Source organism: Chelmon rostratus, chromosome 8, assembly GCF_017976325.1.
Source record: "Chelmon rostratus isolate fCheRos1 chromosome 8, fCheRos1.pri, whole genome shotgun sequence".
NCBI lineage: Eukaryota > Metazoa > Chordata > Actinopteri > Chaetodontiformes > Chaetodontidae > Chelmon > Chelmon rostratus.
Window position 1 is genome coordinate 10,821,082 of NC_055665.1, and position 16,765 is coordinate 10,837,846.

General features: G+C 41.3%; 3 protein-coding genes across 3 annotated transcripts; 2 read left to right on the forward strand and 1 right to left on the reverse strand.

The window, feature by feature from the left end:
* Nucleotides 1-467: 467 nt before the first annotated feature.
* Nucleotides 468-4,872, forward strand: LOC121610051 (complement C1r subcomponent-like). The gene is made up of 13 exons (XM_041941953.1): nt 468-490; nt 797-1,010; nt 1,593-1,758; nt 2,002-2,142; nt 2,320-2,525; nt 2,630-2,777; nt 2,873-2,991; nt 3,101-3,179; nt 3,371-3,505; nt 3,613-3,690; nt 3,784-3,986; nt 4,078-4,292; nt 4,506-4,872. The coding sequence occupies exons 1-13, from the start codon at nt 468-470 to the stop codon at nt 4,870-4,872; spliced, it is 2,094 nt and encodes a 697-aa protein (XP_041797887.1).
* Nucleotides 4,873-6,224: 1,352 nt separating this feature from the next.
* Nucleotides 6,225-11,869, forward strand: tapbpl (TAP binding protein like). The gene is made up of 9 exons (XM_041942014.1): nt 6,225-6,366; nt 6,491-6,568; nt 7,267-7,488; nt 7,578-7,847; nt 7,989-8,189; nt 8,994-9,161; nt 9,244-9,341; nt 9,654-9,879; nt 10,780-11,869. Exons 2-9 carry the CDS (start codon nt 6,520-6,522, stop codon nt 10,845-10,847), a joined length of 1,302 nt encoding a protein of 433 aa, XP_041797948.1. The 5' UTR covers nt 6,225-6,366; nt 6,491-6,519; the 3' UTR covers nt 10,848-11,869.
* Nucleotides 11,870-12,024: 155 nt separating this feature from the next.
* On the reverse strand, nt 12,025-16,765 carry zgc:92912 (uncharacterized protein LOC436805 homolog). The gene is made up of 5 exons (XM_041942139.1): nt 16,629-16,765; nt 15,570-15,714; nt 15,044-15,202; nt 14,481-14,532; nt 12,025-14,009 (listed from the first exon to the last, which is right to left on the reverse strand). Coding segments are annotated over exons 1-5 (375 nt in total). The 5' UTR covers nt 16,631-16,765; the 3' UTR covers nt 12,025-13,992.

A 16,765-nucleotide genomic window follows, 5' to 3' on the forward strand; every position in this document is an offset into this window, starting at 1 on the left:
ATCTCCCTCTTATCAACTTGGTATTTGTGAGTCACTGTAACACCTTGCACTATGGAACATACCACTATTGTACTGTACATTGTTGTTAGTTACTGTGGCTCCTATGTGCTCTGAGCACTAGTTACTTAATCTCTCTCCATGAACTCACAAAGACAGCAGAGTCTCCTTCCTCTGACTTTTTTGGGTCCTCATTGTACTGTACACTGTGCTCATACTACAACTTTTTACTGTACACACAGTCTTTTACTCCAAATACTTCAAGTTCAGCTTGTCAAACTAAATGAGCCATTACTGCCCCTGTTCCTCTTCAGTTCATACTTGCATTTCTTTTTGCCAAGACAAACAAACCCTGGAGGTTAAATTCCATTACAAATACTACAAACCACAGCCTGTGTGACATTGGTCCATTTGTGCACGAGACATTTTGCCTACAGCTGCAGTCACACTGAAATAAACTTACTGCAGACATGGGATGGACTTACGTTCTATGGTAAGCTTGATTTTGTTTTTTTTTTACAACCTTCATGTTGCATGAAGCTTTCTTTTCCATGATTTTTTATCTTGAAAATAAAAGTACAGTATATACATACTGTAAGTGTGAAACCATGGGCAGTCTTTTGAGGTAAACTACTAATGGTCAGTTTTTAGTCAGTTGCTACGTACCATTTAGAAAAATCAAGCAATAGTCTGTGATTGCAAAAGGTAAAAATTGTGTCACTCTGTTTGTTCTTTTTCTGTTTGCATCAACTTTGGACAAGCACCTTAGTTCCAACTCTGTGTTCATGCACAATTCCAGGTGTCTGTGTTTGTCAGCGAGCGAGTGCTGGCAGCTGGCCAGTACTGAGACGGTAATGCATGGGAAGGTCCAGTCCCCTCAGTATCCACAGCCTTACCTTCCCAACCTGCAAAAGGAATGGGATCTCTGCGTTCCTGAAGGATACCAGATCGAGCTGTCTCTTACACACCTGGATATTAAACCTTCTATGGGCTGCTATCAAGACTCTCTGACGGTCAGAGCCATATCATACAATATTTAAAAAAAATAGATCAGTGTTTTTGTATTCAAGTCCAGAACCCAATTTTTAGTCTAATATTCATTATTAAACTTTGACTTGAATATTGACGACCTGCATGGACTGTGGTCCGGGGCATCACTTTTTCCATCTATCCATCCATTCGTTTTCTGACACTTATGCAGGTAGAGTCGCAGTGGCAGCAGACAAAGCAAGGTAATCCAAGCATCCCTCTCCCCAGCAATGTTTTCCAGCTCCTCCCAGTGGAGTTTAAAGTCTTAAACAATAAAACACACCATTATCCAATTCAATACACTCAGTGGTTCTGTTGCTATGGCTTTATTTGGTCTGTTATAACCAAAAACTTACGGCGACTAATGCTAGCTAATGTCATCGAGGTAAATATTGTTGTAAAACACTGAGTCACTTTGCTGACTTTATGACTGTTCTCCACTTGTGCTACTGTCACAGAAGTTAAGCTTTATCTAAATACTAAACTTAAGCATTATTCATTATTGTCACTTATAGCCAATATGTTCAGCAAAAAAATTATTATTTTTTTCTCTTTACACATTTCAGGTTGTCCATGATCAGAAGGTCCTGGGGAAGTTTTGCGGTCAGGAGAATCCAGGCAAACAGTCGATCTTTTCACAAGACAACAGACTGACTCTAATATTCCAAACAAGTGACTCCACCGCAGAGCTCCAACAGCACATTGGCTTCTCTGCTACCTACAAGGCAATAGGTAGAGCTGGTCACTTCAATCTTCTACACTCTGCATCTACAGTGCATTATGTCCCCACACATGTGAGAGAAATTCCACCTTTAAACATAATTAGCATTGTGCTTTTCCAGGGATTTTGGTCACAATGATTAACATCAGTAAACATAGTAATGAGGTAATAGCGGTAATAATGTAAATGTTGAGAAATAACCCACATTCAACTTTTTAGTTAGGTTTTTCCTTCAATGATCTTTTCATTATCAGACATAGATGAGTGTTCAGAACAGGACCCTGGAGATGGCTCTGGTCCACTCTGTTCTCAGATCTGCATCAACACCCCTGGGTCTTACTACTGCTCCTGCCACAATGGTTATAAACTTCATTTGGACCAGCATACATGTTTGTGTGAGTACTGTGAACAGTAAATGCATGCATCTTTGTGTACACCGTCATCCTGTGAAGCTCAGTAGTTACAGAATAGCATTAGTGCTGCTGAGTCAGCGGAAAAAAGACGTATAATTTTGAGATAAACTGACTCTCTTGTTCTTGCAACAATAACACTTGCTTTTACCCTGTGTCCAGCCTCCTGTGGTGGTTGTATATTTGATAAGCGTGAGGGACGTCTGTCCAGTCCTGGGTACCCTGACCCTTCACCTCCTTTTCTGTCCTGCAAGTACATCATCTCTGTGGAGCCCAGATTCATTGTCACTCTAAACTTCACCGACAACTTCCACATAGAGAGTGTGGACACTCAGCAAGGTCCCAGGTGTCTACATCACTGGCTGCAGGTAATGGCAAAGGGCTTCCCTACAACAAATGACAATAAAAAGAGGCTGACTCTGATGTCCCTCACTGTATATAGATTAACTTTTTGCCACTCCTTCCCACAAAGGTGACCATCCCAGACAGAGAGCCCATGAAGCTGTGTGGTGCAAAAAGTCCAGGTCTGATAGCTACAAATTCCAGCACTGTCAGACTGGACTACCACACTGACAATGAAGGCCTGAGTCTCGGCTGGAGGTTCGACTATAGCACAAACGGTGAGGGACGAAGGGAGAGACTTTTATTTGATGGACGGAAACAGTTGCACAACTGTAGATACGTGTTTAATGTTTGGGTATCATGTCCCTTCCAGAAGTCAAATGTCCATTTCCTGGAAATGTGGCTAAAGGCAGAGTGACTCCTGTCTTGACTGAATATTTCTTCAGATACAACATCTTTGTAACCTGTAAGCCAGGACACAGGCTGATGATGGTTTGATATTTCTTTCTTTCACGATAAGATATTTTCTTTTTTGTTTACTTGTTTCAATGTGTGAAGCAGTCAAAATTTGTCCAATATATATATCCACTATATTTTACAGAATGGTCGAGAGCTCAAGACATTCTCAGCCATGTGTCAAAGTGACGGGCAGTGGCACCTCCCTCTGCCAGAGTGCCAGAGTATGTCTGTTTTTAATTCACACTGCTTTCTGATAGTCTTGAACCTACATGATGTACTTATAGCTACTCTCCTACAACTACGTCTGTTTTTAGCCCATATCATCTTAAGTAAAGAAAAAATCACCAAAATCAAATACACTTCCCGAGTCACCAGTAAAATATTAGTATGCCTTTGTTTTGTTTTTCTCCAGTTATTGATTGTGGAGAACCCAAACCTTTGCTGAACGGAGGGGTGACGTTCCTGACTGGCTTTCAGAATCAGTACCGTTCTGTTGTTCAGTATCACTGTAATGAACCATTTTACTCTCTCCCTAAGGGTGTAGATGGTGAGAAATTTCCATATATTATTCCAAAAAAATAATTATTTTCTTTTTTTCTGATAAACCTTGAGTAAAAATAAATAATAAATTATCTTGTTCCCCCTGGTCTTTAGTTTTCACCTGTAAAGCAGACGGAAAGTGGAGATCTAACCACACCGATGTCTCCAACACGACTCCAACATGTATACCTGGTACTGAAACTCTGTGATGCCTAAACTAGGATGCTTTAATTAAAACATTAAGTGTGTGTCTGTGTGAATTTGATTTATGTCTGCCTCATCCAGTCTGTGGCCAGCCCACGAAACTCATCTCTACCTATCAGAGGACCGTTGGAAGCAGTGAAGCAGTGAATACCATCCCCTGGCATGTGCTCCTGAGTATAGATGGACATAGAGCCGGAGGCACGGTGATTGCAGACCGCTGGATTATGACTGCAGCTCATGCCCTAACATATAATGGAAATGTAGTATCAAATGAGTCTTTACGGGTAAGTGGGCTGCTCTAGCTGTTATCCACATGCCCATTGTCACCATTCTTTTGACTTGACATTTATTTCCTCCTATTCTGTTGATTTGCAGATATACATAGGACTCACTGATGTTACCAACCTGCAAAGCTCTCCTGTGTTGGCTGCTTCAATCCATATTCACCCGGAATACAACAATCCTAACTTCTTAGACTTCAACAATGACATCGCCTTGATCAAACTGCAAGACCCAATCACATTCAACTCATCCATTATGCCAATCTGTTTGCCAGCAGAGGGTGCAACATACGTCACTGACATGATAGGGTAAAGAAACAACTGAGATTTCTCATTTCATAGTCCTGTATAATTCAATACTTTAAAGCTATTTTTCTGAACTTAATCATTTTATCTTGCATTTTGCTCATCTTTTGCTTTCTCTCCTTTTGTGCCAAAATGTGAATCTTGCGCAGCTTCTCAGTTTCTGATTAGTTTCTTTCTATTGAGGTTACCATCACTGTCTCTGCCCCTTTTTTTCAGACTGGTGTCAGGCTTTGGCCTTGCAGGCGAACAGCTGATTTCAGCAAATAAGCTGAAGTATGTGCACCTCCTTGTGGTGGAGCAAGAGATGTGCAGAAGTGCAGTTGAAAAACTGAAGAAGGCAACGGACAACTACAACTTCCCAAGTCTGACAAATAACACGTTTTGTGCTGGAGTCCCTGAAGGCGGTAAGGACTCCTGCCACGGTGACAGTGGAAGCCCCCTCGCTGTGAGGGATGAGGGACGCTTCTGGGCTGCTGGGATTGTCAGCTGGGGGGCTGACTGTGGAGCGCCGGGAACATATGGAGTCTATACCAAAGTCAGCAACTACCTGGACTGGATCAACAAGACCATGAAGGAGAATTGAATTTACTAGATTTCATCTCTACTTCAATAAAACCTGGTGTACCTTTTTGAGCAGAATAAAGAATAACACATGGAGGCTACCACTTGTATGAGAAGTCACCCATTCACACAGTTCATCTTTTAGAAATTAATGAAAGCAGCATTATTTGCCTTGTTTCTTTTTGGCCACTTGGGGGCAGCAGAACAAGCCGTAAAACATTCCCATATTATCACCCTATGAAGATGTAAGAGTTTATTTAAACATCCAGTAGTCATGGTGCAATATTATCATTTATCATTTCATATTATTTACCAATATCTTCTCTCTTTCTACCTCTGGTTTGTTAGCCACCAAATCCTGGGGTAAATATTTGAGTCTTTACTTGCTAAATGCTCCATTTGTAGTCTCTAAATTTGTCTTTCTTTTTGTGTCTGCAGGTGGCAATAAGTTGGTTTATCAAGATTTTTTAGTGATAAATCTTGCTTGTGGTTGGAAAAGAAGTTGTGCAGAGCAGTGAGATTCAATCAGACAGCAAGGATATGGACTGTATAACCATAACACTAAATTGAACTAAAATGGTTCCTAGAGCTAAAGAACAACTGCAGTTTGGTGATACTTTATTGTGGATTCATTAGTACAACCAAGCACTTTCACATTACACGCTATCTATTGTCATAGATTCAGGTCTTCTTTAATGAGGGGGAAGGACTGGGTGTAATTTTAAGGGTTTTAACAACATAATAGATATGTTTTGTGGAAAAACATATCATAAACACAGTATCAGTCAAAGTGCAGTGTTTTATATACATCTTAAAAATGTCTAGAGGGAATCTTTAATCCTCAGCTACGTTTCTTGTGATTTTGTACCTGAAAGAAGAAGATTGCTAACACTCGTTTCTGTACTGTAAATCTACAGCCTCCTTCTCTGCTTCTGTGTGAACATTGAACCAAAAAAGCAGCCAAAATGTAGCTTCAGATACCTTAAATATGAATATAGGCCGCAATAATTAGATTTCATGCATATAAATATAGATATTGATGAAGATAAACAGATTTTTAATTGTTCTAATATAGCCAAAATATAAATGCATATACCTTAAATATTAATAAACAAACTTAAAATGTATCTTTCATGAATATAAATATAGACATTGATGAAGATGTACAATTATTTAGGCGTTCTGTGATCTCAAATGGCTTGAAAAGTAATGCATGGAGCAACTTTAAATGGGAAAATTTTTACATTACATTAAAAATGTCTTAGGGCGGGATTGACTGACAGGCGGACGTTAGAACTTGTTTCCATAGTGACCCATGACTCCTCCCTCCTGCTCCGTCATTGGATCCTCCTCTCTGCTCGCTTTCACTTTCACTCCTCCTCCTCCTCCTCCGCTCCAGCCGACGGCGACACATCTCCTCTATTACCTCAAGCGTTTACTATTAGATAAAGTTATATTTATCGCTGTTGTACAGCTACAACGTATTACCGCTCGGTTAAAGAAAAGGCTCTGAAATGTGTGTAGTGACATGCTGAGCGGTTGTTCCTCTTATTTGTTGAAATCAAAAGTGAAAGTGCATTGAAGTTCTCCGCAGTTATTTCCCTTTATCTTGTTGTTCTGACGTTAAACTTTGCCCACAGCACTAAAAACACGGAAACCAGACTCCACGATGATGATTGAAGTAGTTTTGTTTGGATGCTTCCTGACGTGCGTTTGTGGTAAGAGCTCTCATCTTGGCCGTATTGATGTAGCACTGAACGGTGGACATATAAGTGGGCTAGTAGTGCCAATAAATAGACCGACTATTTACTGAGACTATATGCTACCTTGAGACGTATTGATTTCACATTGCCTGATAGACCTTAGACCTGGAGAGAACCATGCCCCACTAATTATAGCTTAAATACACAGTATTGATTTTGTACGCCTCCAATTAAATGAGTCAAATAAATAAATACTAATAATTATAATAAATAATCCTTCAGCGCGTAGCAGGTCAGATGAACATGCAAACTGCTTGCAGTTCAGCACATATGACGAATAAAGCTTCCAGTAATAAATGAATGATGAATGAATATTTACTTGGGGTTAAATGGAGCAGTTTGTTCATGTCAATTCCTTTGGAAATAAACTGTTGCTTTTAAAGACTTTTAAAGACAGAACTAAACAAACTCAGTCTCAGAACTCTGTTTCTGTTTGCCTATTATTTATACCAAGTTCAATTATATTTCCAGGAAACTTTTAATATATTTTTAGGAAACAATAGATCCATAAAAGGCCTTATTTTTTTTACTTTTGTTTAGTAGTAATCTTCTTGTGCTTGTTTATCTGATTACGTTAAAAATGTTTTTAAGTATATATAGTATGCAGGTAAAACTAAGATTTTTAGGTTTTTTTTCTGCCCCTTGATTCTCAGGTAATGGGGTTGCAGATGTGGTCCTTTCCTGCACCCTGGTGGAGGAGGGAGCCGGACTGGGTGGAATGGGTGGAATGGGTGGTGGCGCCCTTTTCACACGGACTCCAGCCACTCTTGTCTTAAGAGACATCCCAGTGTCTCCTGACGAATCGCTGGAAACGCTCACTCCGTTTGTCCCGCCTTCAGTCCCTGATCCAGATGCCATCCTGTTAGAAGCCAAAGGTTTTCCCTGCTGCCTTCTCTGCGTTTAAAGTTTGGTGTATTATATGCACAACCTGTGTTGAACCTCTCCTCTCATCCCTCTGTGACAGTCTCATCACCTGAAATCCCCAAAGCAGATGTGCTGCTCCATGCGGACTGTAATGAGCAGGAAGTGATGTGTGAAATCAGCAGTTACACCCCCCGTGGAGCCCAGGAACATTCGGAGCCAGCCTACTTCATGGTCTCCCTTAATGTGGAGGGAATTGAGTTTAGCACCGCGTTGATCCTGCAGACTCTGACGGTGAAGAAGGACCAGTCAACCCTCATACAAAACAAACTGGGTCTGCCTCTTAGCCAGTCCGGAACTCTTCTGACTGAGGGTTAGACTCACACTTTAATATCCCATTTGATCTTATTGTATTTTTTTCCATTTTTTGCTTTGTGAGACAGACAACAACATCAATCTCACTACTTTTTCTTTTTCTTTGTCATTGTCATTGTCTTTGCTTTCTGTATGTCAGTGATATTCCTGGTGTTTTCCCACATTACGTCCGTAACTGCCCCTCTGAGGGGTGATGTTCTCCTCAACTGTGGATTCAGGCAGCAGGAGAGACCCTTAGCACAGGAGGTGGGCATTGAGTGGCGAGTGCAGCACAGGGGGAAAGGGCGGAAAGTGCTTGAAATGAAGACAAGGCTGGATGGTGCAGAAGAGAGCACAGAGGGTAAGTGCTGTGTGAACAGGTGTACCTGGCCTCCTCTGCTTATCCAGGGTCTTTAGGAGGGTTTAAACTCTGCTTCATGTAGCCCTGAGAGTGCTGATGATGGTACATTAGTGCAGGCTGGCTTCAGTGGTCTGGAAGTTCATGAATAAATAAAAGAAAACGGACTCTCTGTGCTCATTTTAAGTGAGGTTTTGGGGACAGTATTTTTTAAATTTCACAGTTACAAAAGCAGCCTTGCCGAGCAGCAGTATCAGCTTTAAAAATGATCAGCTGTAACTCTACATATTTATGCTACAAACATTTCATTTCATTTCAGATGTTGTGTGAATTAGGGTGACATACTATTGTGATGTATGTATGATGTGCATGATTATAGTATCTTGTTATCAACATCTTGAAGACATCAGTTTGTGTGGTGTTTTACGAATCAATCCCTCCTAATTGCACGATAAATGGGTAATCCATCCCTCATTTCCAATCCAAAAGCATTGAAATGTTTTGATCTGTTAGACCACAAGCTCTGAGGCTATGGAGACTACTTTTAACAGCCGTGACTACATGTGAGAAAACAGCATAAAACTTAACAAATAGAGAGGGCATGAAGAGCCATGTGTATGGTCAAAGGCTCTAGAACAAGAGAGGAAGTGAAGAGTTTGCTTTTTCCTCAACCATGCTCAGAATCATTTAATATCTGCAGATTACTGACATCTGAGCCAATTCATTCTTCTTATGATGACCACTGGATATGGATAAACCAACAAGAAAATAAGAGGATCTTGAGTTGAGTTGTCTTTTTGTCCTCAGTGAATGCAGAAAGGAAGGGCTCAAGCATGGATGTCGCCAAGGTTGTCGGCGAGGGCGACGTCTCTGTGAGTCTGGCCAAGCTGAAGGTTTTGGATGAGGGGACCTACATCTGCACTGTCAGTACAGGCCTTTTCCAAGCTCAGCAGATCATTCAACTCAACATTATTCGTAAGTTTCACTCTTATCCCTCAATTCAGAAAAATCCACCTGAACGTCTGTCAGCTCTTCCTCTGTTGCTCTTTCTTCTCAGAGCCACCCCAAGTTTCACTCTCAGAGGAGAAACTGGTTTTGAAGACACCCCAGACACTGAGCTGCCACTGCGCTCAATACTATCCACTGGATGCTCAGGTCTGTGACTACTACAGTATGTTCTTACAGTAGATGCTAACCAGTATGGTTTTCTATGTTTTTAGCTTTTCTGGCACTGAACAACTTAGCAGTGATTAAAATCTTGATTGTCTGGTAACATCATAAACTGACCTGAGTGGATCCTCCAAGCAGAGATGGGAAATACATAATCCTGCCTGACTATGACCAACAGATTTGATTTGAAAATTGTTTTTCTTGTTATTAAAGCATTTACAATACATATGATTAAAGTCTGATTGACCGATTGATTGATTCACAGGTCATAATCCTCTGCTTTCTTCTGTCTGTCAGATGGAGTGGTCCTACCACTCTCCCACAGACGCAGAGCCTACAGTGTTTCCAGATCAGGGCTCTCTGTCCAGCCATCGACAGCATGGCGATGGGACCTATTCCCTGTCATCTCACCTCACTGTGCCCTCCAGCATCTCCCCTGGAACCACGATCACCTGCAGGGTGTCCCACCCGGCCATGAGCGCTCCTCTCTCAGTCAGTCTGGTGGTAGAAACCCCACAGCCAGGTATTACATACTGCATGTGTGGCTGTTGTTTGTTGCCGTTTTATTTGGAAGGATTAGGTTGAAATTTTGGTAAACAAGTTCCATCCTGCCGAGAGTTAGTTTAGAAGGTCAATAGCAGTCTTATGTCTGTACTGAAAACATGAAGCCACAGGAGCTGCTTAGCTTAGCTTAGCATAAAGACTGGAAACAGGGGCAAACAGCTAGCCTGGTTCTGTCTAAGTGCAACAAAATCTACTTATCAGCCCCTCTAAAGCTCACTAATGAACAGGTTATATCTCATTTATGTAATCTGTACAACAAACGAAATGTAAAGACATGTTGTGGCTTTACTTTATGCTTATGTTTCCTATAATATTAGAGTGGAATATAATACACATTTGTTTGGAAGTTATAGTTTAGGTCAAATCACACTCTTTTGGTTTACATCACAGCAGACAGAAGTTTTTCACCCACTCACCCAACATAATCTAAAAACAGAGCAAGCAGTAGGAAACAGAATAATGTTTGTTTTGCTTTGCTTTCTGTGTTCAGTGTCTGTCGTTTTTCCAACCCACTGTGGATGAAAACTCGCCCACTTCTGTTTGAAGAAAGCCTCAACAGCTGCGTTCCCATTACGTCCCTTCTGCTGCTTTCATGCCAACACCAGCAAGCTAATTCTCGACTAATTTGTGTTCTGATAAACAGTAAATTCATCAAATTCAGTGTCCCATACCATTATTTTGCTCACTACTGTTGCTATCATATGTTGTGAGACCCATGTGAACGCAGCCATCAGGGCTCTCGTCATACAGAACTGACTCTAAAGTGGGTTGAAAAGTGATGGACACGTCTCGTGTCTTGTGCTTGATGTCAGCCCTGTATAAAAATCCTTAACTGTTGTCTTTGTTTTTCGGTCTGCAGATTCCTATTGGTTGGTGCTGGGTTTCCTGGTCGTCACTGTGATTTTCTTCTACCAGGTCATGAGATAAGTTAGCAGATATTATAGTAGATAATCCTGATTTGAAACTGAGCCCAGAAAAACTTTTTTGTGTCATTTGTGAGCCTGTAAGAAATTACTGATTTCATCAGACGCTCTCACTGCTTCTGTTAACTCTTCCTTGCCTTGCCTTGCCCTGCCTTCTACTGTAGCGAAGAACATTAATTTTTGTGGAAAAATTACTGTATTTAAATATTTTGCTGTATATTTATTTGCTTTTTAAATTTGTTATTAAGTATTGACGGTAGCAGTTTTTATAAAGATGAAGTAAGCTAATTTGGAGGCTGCATATCTGTAACCTGCAACATATTAAATTCTAAGCATTTGGCATAAAACCCACTGTTTAAATAACCAAACTCTGCTTTTTAAAACCCTTTTCACACACAAATGACCCACTGCAGTTTCATTATTCCTGTAACACTGACTTATTGAAATAGTGTTGTGGGAAACATAACTTGCTTTCTTCCATCACAGTATTCAGTTTGTTAGCTGTCACGTCATCAGAGGACTAAAGTTTCTGTTTTACTCTCCAGAGTTTGCAGGTAGCAAAGATCAGGTTGAATCACATACGTGTAGGCAGCAGGCACTCTCAGCTTCTCCAGTGTCAGTTTACAAACGCCTGCTTCTGCTTTAATGTGTAAACATGTTTTACGGTGTAAAATAAAATTTCCAAAGACCTCATATATGGCAGGCTAAATTTTGGGAAATTGTATAAAATTTGCACAATACATCCAGAATTCTTCCATTTGGTGGAGTGATGCAGCTATAAAAAAAGTTTTGGGTTTGAATGACTCATAGTAAACTTCATGCCGCTTTAGTGCAAAGTTGCAACAAACCAATGTAGGTCATGGATGAGGGAAATCTGGATGATAGTTTCTTTTGTAGAAAGGCTTTTTCTTGCACTCGTTTCATTGGTACTGATTTGAATGTAGCCCGTGTTTTTATGTTTTTGGGTTGATGTTGTTTACTCTCGTTGTAATTTACGTTTTAACAATGAAAGATTTTGTGACTCTGCAGTGTCGTTTAAGTTATTTGACATCATCAGTATGAGTACATCTCTTAAATCACATCTGAAGCTCTGTTGAAGACAAATCAGTCAAAGATTTAAATTGGCTCGGTATGTGAAAACACAAAGGTCAGCACTCAGTTCTGTTGATGATTTGTTTATTGGCATCAGCAAAAGTGTTAAGCATGCATTTGTTTTCGCAAATCCTGTTGCATCTCTTACTGCATTTTCAGGTTGTAAATCACAAAACAGGTTCTCATATCTCACGTGGTAATTACCTGATAATAATGTTGCACAGTACTATCAGATAACTTTGGCTAACTGCTACAATTATGCATAAATGCATTTTGCACATAAGGTTGTTCATGTTTTCTTAATGTTATCAACTCTCAGAATCAGTCCAAAGAGAGGAAAACTAGCCTTTCTTTTATATCCAACAATCCCCCAAGAAAACCTGAAAGAATTTATATACACATTTTCAGGACCATAATCTGACTGATGTGTACTACAATACCACATGTTTGTAACAGTTTACTACAGTAGCAGTGTTTTGCAGTCTCTGAATATTATTTTTCTCTCAAAAGCAAGTGAAATTAACAAAATTTGGCAAACTCTTGAGCATCATTGCATTGCATAAGCAGTAATTATCAGATCAGAAAGACATTATACACAGGTCCGTTAAACCACTAACAAAAGAAAATGTACAATCGGCAGTTAGATTCAGAAATGGCAGATACACAGGTCACACAAAGAGGCAAAACTATGGACACCGTTTGCCATGCAAGTTAGAAACACCTCATTTTGGCCATGACCATATTGCAGGTGAGTTTGTTTTTATGTGAGTGAGGGGGGGAGAGGGGAGGGCCAGGTGGCTTTGGGTTTTTTAACTATGTCCTTTCTCCCATTTTCCCGCTTGTTGAAGATCAGGTCAACTTAAAGAGCAATCAAAGAAACACTTTGTCTGCAAAACTTCCCAAACAAGTTGGCATTTGTACCTGTTTGAAGTGTGACGCTACACATTCATCTGTCTATGGCTGTGACGCTGTCCACCTCAGAGCTCAGAGACCTGCCTCTGGGTCTGAGCCGTCAGTTCATGTATACAGTAGATTGTCTGTTTGTGGCTGCTTGTCTGTTTGTCTTGCTGTGCATATTACTATGTCACCACCTATGGTGCAAAAACCAAGGTGAAATGAAGCATATTTATAGAAATACTTTATCAATAATTGCCTATCAGTCCAGAATTAAGTTTGTGTTATTTATACAGGAAAGAAATGCTGCAGTACACTTACTACCGTTCCCTGAATCACTTCTTCCTTTCCTGATACTGTCACACAGTCTCTTTCATTTTTCAAATTCCTTTCTCTTGCTGTCATTACTGAACAAAAATAAGAGACCACGTAAGAGAAAGCCAGACAGGAAAGGAAATGAAAAGGTTAGGAATTAAAGCCTACCAGCTAAACTTGGAAAAAGCTATTGTCTACGATGCTTTGGATCACAAATACACACACGCGCATACAACAAAAATGTTGGTAATCTTAATCTAACATGACCTCGTGTTAGTAAGTAGCAATGATGGTAGCAGTTGTGACAGAAGGAGTGTGTTAGTTGGGTATGTCAGTATCAATTTACAAATGTAGGACTCTCAAAAAAGGTATTATGAACAAGCTTTGGCGTACCTGGGGTAGAAAGGACTGCAAACTCTCATTCACCTTCCTGTACATTGTACATTTCCCCCCACAGCTCTGTTCTGAGGACTGAGCCCCGTGTGTTCCCCGTGTCACATGAATTTTCTCTCTCTCTCTCCCTCCTTCCCTTTCTTTCTTCCTCCTTCACTCTGCCTGCTGCGCCCTTCAATAATACATGAGGTGCAGAGACAGGAGAGAGTGAGCGAGACTTGACGCCAAACCGGTGGAAGAAAGCAACAACAAGAAGGGAGGGAAAGGGCGACAAAAGAGATCAGAGACACCTAGAAACACTACTGTCATGTATAAGTGCAAGATGGTTTGATGGAAGACTGTGTGATGAGAGGAAGGAGAGGACGGATAAAAGGAGGTGCTTGGGTTTCTTTTTTTTTTCTCTTCCCTCTCATGTCATTCTCAAGTCCATATCCATCTGTATTGATGGGCTGAGCTCAGTAGAAGAAGTACACTGCAAATGAAGGGGAGAGGGAGAGAAAGTCAGTGTCTTGGATCTGCCAATGCATCACTTCAACAGATAGAGAACAGTCAGCTGAGCTCTCCTTATATGGTGTTTGCAACTTTATTTTAATAAATTGGTATTATATCTATAATTATAACAAAATAATACAAATAATGTGTTGGTGCTGTCTTATAACTGCCAGCATCCGCTCACTAAGTCAAAAGAACAATCTCCGTATCTTTATTTCCTGCAGAAATAACAGCATGAATACATCAACACTACTGCATACTGGCTGACTAACAGCCAGAGGACGCTTTTTCTCATATAACTGTTCCTCTGCAGCAAAGAGAATAAACTGGTAAATACTTAACTATCATGTGCTTTATCTAATTTGTTAATAAAAGCCTATATATCAGCCCATCTGTCATTCTATCAATAGTCAGATCAATCTTTGCATCATTATCAAGATCTTCTACTCACAGAATATTATTCCAACCACAATGACTCCAATGATACCCATCATGATCATCATCTGCAAGGAGAAAACAGCAACATTTACTATGGATGTACTTTTATTAAGGAAGTCAAGGTGCACTGTGAGTGTGTGTGAAGTTCAAAAAGAAACACATCTGAACAACAAAACCCTTGAGATCCTTTGCGTTTGTTGTGCTTAAGATGGGCAGCCTCTTGAGTATTTCTGAGCCTGGATAGTGAATACTGCACCACAACAGACCTCTTTTCCCCATTTTCCCCAAAGCATCTGCTCAGTCTTCCACAGCAGCTCATTAGCAAATTAGCGAGCGGAGAGCAGAATGACGGCGTCCAGAACGGACACAGTGTGTTCGCCTCAGCACGAACAGTCGTCTGATGCTTTCAAATAAAAGAGCTGAAGATCTGGTTCACACTTAATTTTTAATTATTTTCTAGCTCTGTGCACATGCTAAACTCTATGAACCACATCACACACTAACAGGCTCAGGTTAGATTATGAGTTTCTTTCAGTGATAACAATCTGTTTAATGGACCCACACAAATGTGCCCACCTTGCAGTTCTTCCACCAGTACTTGTTCTTTAACTTGGCTGCGCAGCTTTCAAACTGGGAGGCTCCTGCTTGGAGAGCATCCGCTCTGTCATCCAGCTCTGAAAGCTTCTGGTCCCTTTCCAAAACCTTGTCCACGTTCACCCGCATGATATCCACCACCTAGCCCGCGGCGGCGAGGATGAGAAAGCATTTGGCAGTAGTGGGGAGGAGAGACAAAGAGGATGACAAGCACGGTTAAAGGAGAGCAACACAGGGGACAAAGGGTTTTCTGCAGCCATACCATAAATGAGTAATTGCAATGCATTTGCAAATTGCAGCAGAGACCATTATGCATTAACGAGACCAGACATTTTCAGAGAACGTAAGACCAGCAACAAACATTTTACATGCTTGTTTGTCCTGTATAAGCACTGTGCATATGATGCACATATTTCACGAGTAAGCCATATATGTGGTTCCTCAACTGCTTTAATACTGACACATTGCTTGGATCATCAAACTCTTAGTCTGGCCCTGTCCAGCTCACCTCCTCGACTTGGGCCTGTGTCTGCTGTAGCCTGCGGTTGCTGGAGGTGTTGGGTGGGGCGGGAGGGGCCCCAGCTGGGGCTCCATCTGCACCGGGGGCTCCTGGAGCGCCGGGGGCTCCAGCTGGGGCAGCATCTGGGGCAGACCTGAGAAGAAGCACGAGGAATTGAGATCGGAGTAAAGCAGAAAGCTCTAAGAGCAGCTAACCGGCGCCATAGAGGGGGGCATAAAGCTGCCACATAGTAAAATGGAGAAAACTGCATAATATGTACTGGAGAGTGGAGATGTAGGGCAAGGAATGCAGAAGATGGGATGTGAAGGGGGAAGACATGAGGAGAGAATGAGCAGGTGAAGAATGGGATTGGATGAAACAGAAAGTCCTCTCCAGGAAGATGCTGGCTGAATAATGGGGGCAGGAGAGGAAAAAAAAGATGGGAGAAGTTCTTGTGATGGATTGCAGAGGAAGGAGAAGGTAAGGCTGGAAAGTGATGTGCGGAGAAAGGGTTTAATCCGGCAGGGGCGGGGGGAGGAGGAGGAGGAGGAGTGGGTCCAGGAGGTTTCAAACTGAGCAAACAAGCTCCTTGGGGGAGCAGCCACTCACTGGCCTGATGGACAGTTCAACAAATCACTGCAGCAGGACAAAAAAAGGTCTTCACCTCATGAACCATCAGTCATTTTAACACGAATGTTCCTGGTGATGATGGTAACCTCAAACCCTCTGAACCGCAATGCATTTAACAAAATTTTACTTTGACTTTTTTAGATATGTGGTATATAATAACCAAAACGCTCCAAATAACTCTACCCCATGCTTCAGAGTGGCAGCAGTCAGTCCCTGCATGCATAATTCAGAAAATTTTACTTGCGTCAGCAAAATCCATCAAGCTGCGAGAAATTCAGCAGCAGTTCAGTTTAAGACCCCCAAACCCCCCACAGCCATGGAAAAACATGCAAGGAAATAAACTGCTTTCAATATATATTCACCCAGAGCAGCTTGAGGGAGATTTTTCGTGTAGTTATAATGAAAAGAGCGCAGCAGAAAAGCCGCATTAATACTCACATCTTCTATGCAGCTGTTTGAACTGACTCACGGGCAGCAAAGGAGGAGGAGGGGTGACGGGCTGTGAGGCAGGAGAGGGAGGGTCTGAAGTACAAAATAAAAAAGAAAAAACAGCAAGATCTGAGGGGAAAAAGATC